Below are 5246 nucleotides of genomic sequence, written 5' to 3'. Positions count from 1 at the left end.
GTATCCACCAGTGCTTTATATTTTTGTGGTTCTGATGTGCCAGGCCACCGAATCCACACAGTCCAATACACTCTATTATCCCTCTCCCCCCCCTGGCTGAGGGCAGGGCCCCTCTATTGATTGTCTGCAGCGGTAGAGGCAACCTCAGTAGTGGCTGACCTCTTTTGCAATTCTCTTACCCGTGCTCGCAGTGCAAAATTGGGTTTGTCATGCCATTTCCTCATATCCTCTCCATGGTCACGCAGGTAGTTCCACATGGCACCACGTGACATAGGCTCACTGCGGTCCTTCACTCGGACAGGCGTGCGTTTGCGTCTGATGGCTGAGACTGCCACAGGTTCACTGTGGTTCCTTGCCGCAGACCAGCTCTTCTGCATGTTGTCTTGTTTTCTCTCCATTCGGTCCAGACGTGAGGGCACACGTTCCCATCTCTGGCCTTCATCGTCACTATCTTCTCCATGTCTGTTAGTCTTCTGAGTTGCCTTCCTTGGTGGTTTTGGGGAGGGTCCCTCGCCCGGATCTTCCTCTACTTCCTCCATCCGTTCCAGACGTGAGGACACACGTTCCCATCTCTGGCCTTCCACTGGGGCGACTGACACTGATGCTGGTGCTTCCTGTGGTCGGCTGGGATTAACTTGTTGCCTTCCCCTTAGGGTTTGGATCTCATTCTCGAGACTCTCTATCTTTTTCATAAGCCATTCGTTCTGAGATCCCCCTGATCTCCCACCCTCACTCACCAGTTCTATTAATTTCCCAAGGTCCCTCTGGTGTTCAGGGGTGAGATTACCTGATACTGGGGGTCCCGATGCTTCTGGCCCTTTTCCTGAGACTCTCTGCACTACTCTTTGCAAGTCTCTCTGCACTTTATAGTGAACTACTGCAATTAGAGAGACTAACAACACAGTATCCCATTTGACACCCTGCAGCGACTCGGCACAGACTCAGATGTGAATGATCCAAATCGTTTATTACAAGTTCTCACATCCCTTATATACCTTCACAAGTTGTTATTTTCTAACTTTCCCATCCGCCCTTACAACTTTCCCAAACATCTTACATGTCAACAAAGCATTCTACAAAACACTTTTCAACTGTCCATGCAGGCACATAACCAATCAGAGCTGTGAGACTCTTCTTCTCCTTGCAGAGGTGTCCTTGGTTCCCATGCTGTTTATCTTGCTCCACAGCTGCTGCTCTGAACAGCTTTTCTTGTATCCCCACAACACCCCAGTCATACTTAAGGAATTCAGAGCATTCGTGAGCCAGTTCGAGCACAGTGCCTGTGATGTTCATTAGTCTGGAAGGGAGCCAGGCAGATATCTCTATCCCTGTCAGCCGTCGGCTTAATAAATCTACCCCTACCCCATCATCAGGATGTCCTTAAGCCAGGACCACAGGAACCTAGGGACTATCAGCCCTACATACAGGGCTGCTGAAAAAAAACACCTAATTACTGCCCAAAACATTGCCCAGAGCCTTGCCTGCATTCTCCACCAAAAGTGTCACAGAGTTCTCTCTAGAGCTCACTCCGGGACAGTGGGCACAAACCCGGGGCAGCAGGAACAAAAGCCTCCCCCCCCCCCCCTTTTCTCTCACGGCACGGTACGGCACAGTGCAGCGCAGCCCGGCCCGGCCACGTGCGTTTTGGGAGAGAGGAAGGGAAGGGAGATTGTGATTAGGTCTAACAGAAAAATGAAGGAGAAAAAAGGTGATCTGAGAACGAATGGCAGTTTAATAACCTAATAACGCTAAACAACAACAAGAGAGTTTCAACAAAGAGAATACCAAGTCCCCAATCGCACCGATGGAGCTGTGGAAGGCAGGAAGCTCTGACCACGTTGTCTCCTCGCAGGGAGCCAGGCCAGCAACCCCGTCCCCTTCCTCACTTCCCTTCCGGTGCCCCTCCTCACATGCCCATTTAAGGCAGTCCACAGAAAAAAATAACTTGTCCCCTTTTCTCCCATTATGCGGCATGGTGTTCTGATGTGGAATACCAACACCAACCAAATTGCAAAACCATAACACCGTGGGACCCCATAACCGAACCTCATCCCCACAAACCTGATCCAATGTATTTATCGAACGTTTTGGGCGTTGAGCTCGAGTGATATTTTTCATAACACTTACTACTGCAGTATGTTTGGGAGCCAACATTGTCAGCTTTCCCAGATAACACGGTCCCCCTACTGGATTTTTGGTATCCCTTGCCAAGCTCTATCCCCACAAATAAAAAAAAAGTCTCAAGCAGCAAGCCCAGGAGAATCCATTGACAGCAGTAGGGTGTCAGTAGAGGAATCTGAGGCCAGATATCAATCTTGAAGTTCTTCAGCATGCAGGCATGCAGGTGTTCACGTAGTGAGGCATCTGATGTCAGAAAACCTCCTTGTTCACGTAGTGAGGCATCTGATGTCAGAAAACCTAACTTCTCTTACAGTCTCCTACCAGGACGAGATCCTGTGAGCACAATGCCTCATGCATCTGGAGTAAGAAAGCTTCGTCAACAGCCTCCCCTTGATCAGGTGGCCTGTAGTATACCCCTAACACCAGCTGACCTTTGTTAGTCCTGTTGGAAAGATCCTCAATAGTTTTTGGTTAGGACGGTATCTCTGATAAAAGCAGTTTTTATTCGCAATTGCAATGGCGGGCGCCCTGATAGCAGAAACGCACCTAAGGACACGATGTTACAGTTTTTATACCTTGTCTCCCATACATTCTCTCCTCCCCTTTCCCCTTTGGTTGGGTATTCCAGGTTACAATTTTACCTGAGGTTTGCATTTGTTAATTACATTCTGAAATTTGTTAATTCACGTGCTATCTTGTGCCAGTCAGTCGCCATCCTGCTGTTTCTGTTTCCAAGATGTCTCGGTACTCTTATCGTATTGATATGTTGATTCCCTTCAAAGCTTCTTCCATTCTGTCCCAGAGGCCTTTGTTAAACAAAGAGCCCGGAGTGGGGGGGTGATTCCAGTCCTTCCCGATATCTCTTCAGGCACATCCTTAGGTATGTCACGACTTGTATATTTTTACAGTGTGTACAACAAAACGTTAAAACATACATTGTTGCTAGTCTGTACAGGTATGTGGTTGACTATTTTAACTTATCCTCTTTGGATCTTTTATTACTCAGGTTTTATTCATCCAGCACCAAAAATCAGTAGTTTTATTTCAGACAGCTGGACAGACAGGAGCTGCAGTCTTTGTAACTATGACTTCTACCTAATAACTACAAATTGCTTCACTTACATATTTTTATTTTGTTCTAAATGCAGAAACAACATTTGATTCCCACAGTCCCATCTCTAATTCTAACCCACAGGCTCTCAGCCTGTTCCTGACTGTTTTTCAGAGGGAACTCTCTGACACAGAGGGCAACTCCCCCAGCCTTCCTACCTCACCTATCACTTCTAAAGTCGATAGCCATCACTGGCAGTATCCCAGTTGTGGGAGTCATCCCACCACGTGTCTGTGATAGCAAGAAGGTTATAACTTTCCAAGTGCATCACAGTTTCCAACTCCTCCTGCTTATTACTCAGGCTGTGTGCATTGGTATAAAGGCACTTCAGCTGGGCTTTCCATCTCACCGCCTTTATAGGGGATCTAGGATCCCCTAGAACAGCAGCATCCCCAACATCCCCCTGCCCTGCTCCATTCCTTTGCACTCCTCCATCTTTGCCCACAGAGTTTGGTATGAGCCCTCAAACAACCCGCTCAGTCCCAGCGTCCCTTTTTTTGTCCCCTTCCCCTTTAATACCTAGTTTAAAGACCTGTCAATGAGTCCCACCAGTTCCTCAGCTAAGATCCTCTTATCCCTCAGGGACAGGCTGCTTGCATCAGCAGCCGTCCTGCCAGGTGCAGTGTAAATTGCCCCATGGTCAAAAAAGCCAAAATTCTTGCATCTGCACCAGCTCTTAAGCCATCTGTTTAAGAGCTGGGTTTTTTGGATCCTTTCAGTACCTTTCCCTGCCACTACAGGTGTATAGGTGGTAAATATACAGATGTTAACAAAGATGGTAATAAATGTACAAAAGGTTATAAGCAAGAGGGAAACTCACCAGTGGTGATGCCTTCACTGAGGAAGCTGGGGCAGTCTTCACTGAAGAGCAATCTCCAAGAGATGCTGCCTCAGTGAGGGTCAGCCCTTAAATGAGGTCTCAGAGGAGGTGGAGTCAAGCTCCACTCCTTCCAGGAGCACAGCTACATTACTCTCACCTGTGCTCCCACAGCTGACCCCACACTTGCTTCAGCTGATTAATCAGAGGTTCAGGCTGTGATTACCAATCTCCCAGCTGGTATAGAAGAAAAGACCACCTTGTCTCGCTCCAATTTAGGAGTGAGGCAAAGGTTCTTTTGATATGTTATGCCCGGCATGAGATTAAGAAGAGCATTCAAATGTTGATCCGACCAGTTTATTAGAAATGATAGACAACTGAGGGGATGGGGAAGGGAGAGCGACGAATATCAAAATTAGGGTGATGGGGACGGGAAAATAGGTGATAGAAAAAGTAGGAAAAGAGGCAAGAATTGCTTAAAAGCGGGGAATAGTCACCTCCTGTATGCAGCAGCGACCCATAGTACGTTGCTACATTGGTAGGGGAGAGCAGCAGCAGAGTAGCAGGCCGCAAGCAGCAGATCAGTGCAGCTTAGAGAAGGTGGTCAGAGTACTGTGGTCTCAAGAAGCGGAGTCTCGGGCAGCGAGGTCTCACGGAGCAGAGTCTCGAGCAGCAATCCCAGAAGAGACAGTAGGCAGCAGTAGGACGACAGTGGAGGAATCTGAGGTCAGTTACCTAAAAGGTTCTTCAGCATGCAGGCATCTTCTTCAGCATGCAGGCGTTCACATAGAGAGGCATCTGATGACAGAAAACCTCCTTGTTTCCGTAGTGAGGCATCTGGTGTCAGAAAACCTAATTCGGGGTTTGTCCGTGCCCTTTTTTATCCTTCTTCCCAGCCTTCGTGACATTTCTGGAAGGCTCAGATCAGAGTCATATGAATTCCTCGGAGATGGCCATCTTCCTTGAGGTAGGCCCACACAAAAAGACCACTTTAGGGCCATTAATCATCATCTTATCTCTCTTTCGTAGCTCCCAGACTTGTCCATCTCTTGAACAAAGGGATTTCTCGAACCTTGGTTCCTGTGTGTCTCAGACAAAGGGAGTCCTGGAACCTTGGCCAGGACTTGCCTGAACTTGTCCATTTCAGCAAACTTTGAGACAGTAATGTAAAAAGCATGGCCTCTTACACACCTGCAC

The 5246-nt window shown here is 47.9% G+C and overlaps 1 protein-coding gene across 1 annotated transcript; it reads right to left on the bottom strand.

Moving 5' to 3' along the window:
• Positions 1–6: 6 nt before the first annotated feature.
• Positions 7–1594, bottom strand: LOC107308525. The gene is made up of 2 exons (XM_015852484.2): positions 1227–1594; positions 7–919 (listed from the first exon to the last, which is right to left on the bottom strand). The coding sequence occupies exons 1-2, from the start codon at positions 1291–1293 to the stop codon at positions 114–116; spliced, it is 873 nt and encodes a 290-aa protein (XP_015707970.1). The 5' UTR covers positions 1294–1594; the 3' UTR covers positions 7–113.
• Between the last annotated feature and the right edge of the window lie 3652 nt (positions 1595–5246).

The sequence above is a fragment of the Coturnix japonica genome, chromosome 1 (assembly GCF_001577835.2).
Source record: "Coturnix japonica isolate 7356 chromosome 1, Coturnix japonica 2.1, whole genome shotgun sequence".
Taxonomy (NCBI): Eukaryota; Metazoa; Chordata; class Aves; order Galliformes; family Phasianidae; genus Coturnix; species Coturnix japonica.
The sequence above is the reverse complement of the archived record's forward strand: the minus strand, read 5'-3'. Positions and strand labels throughout refer to the sequence as shown.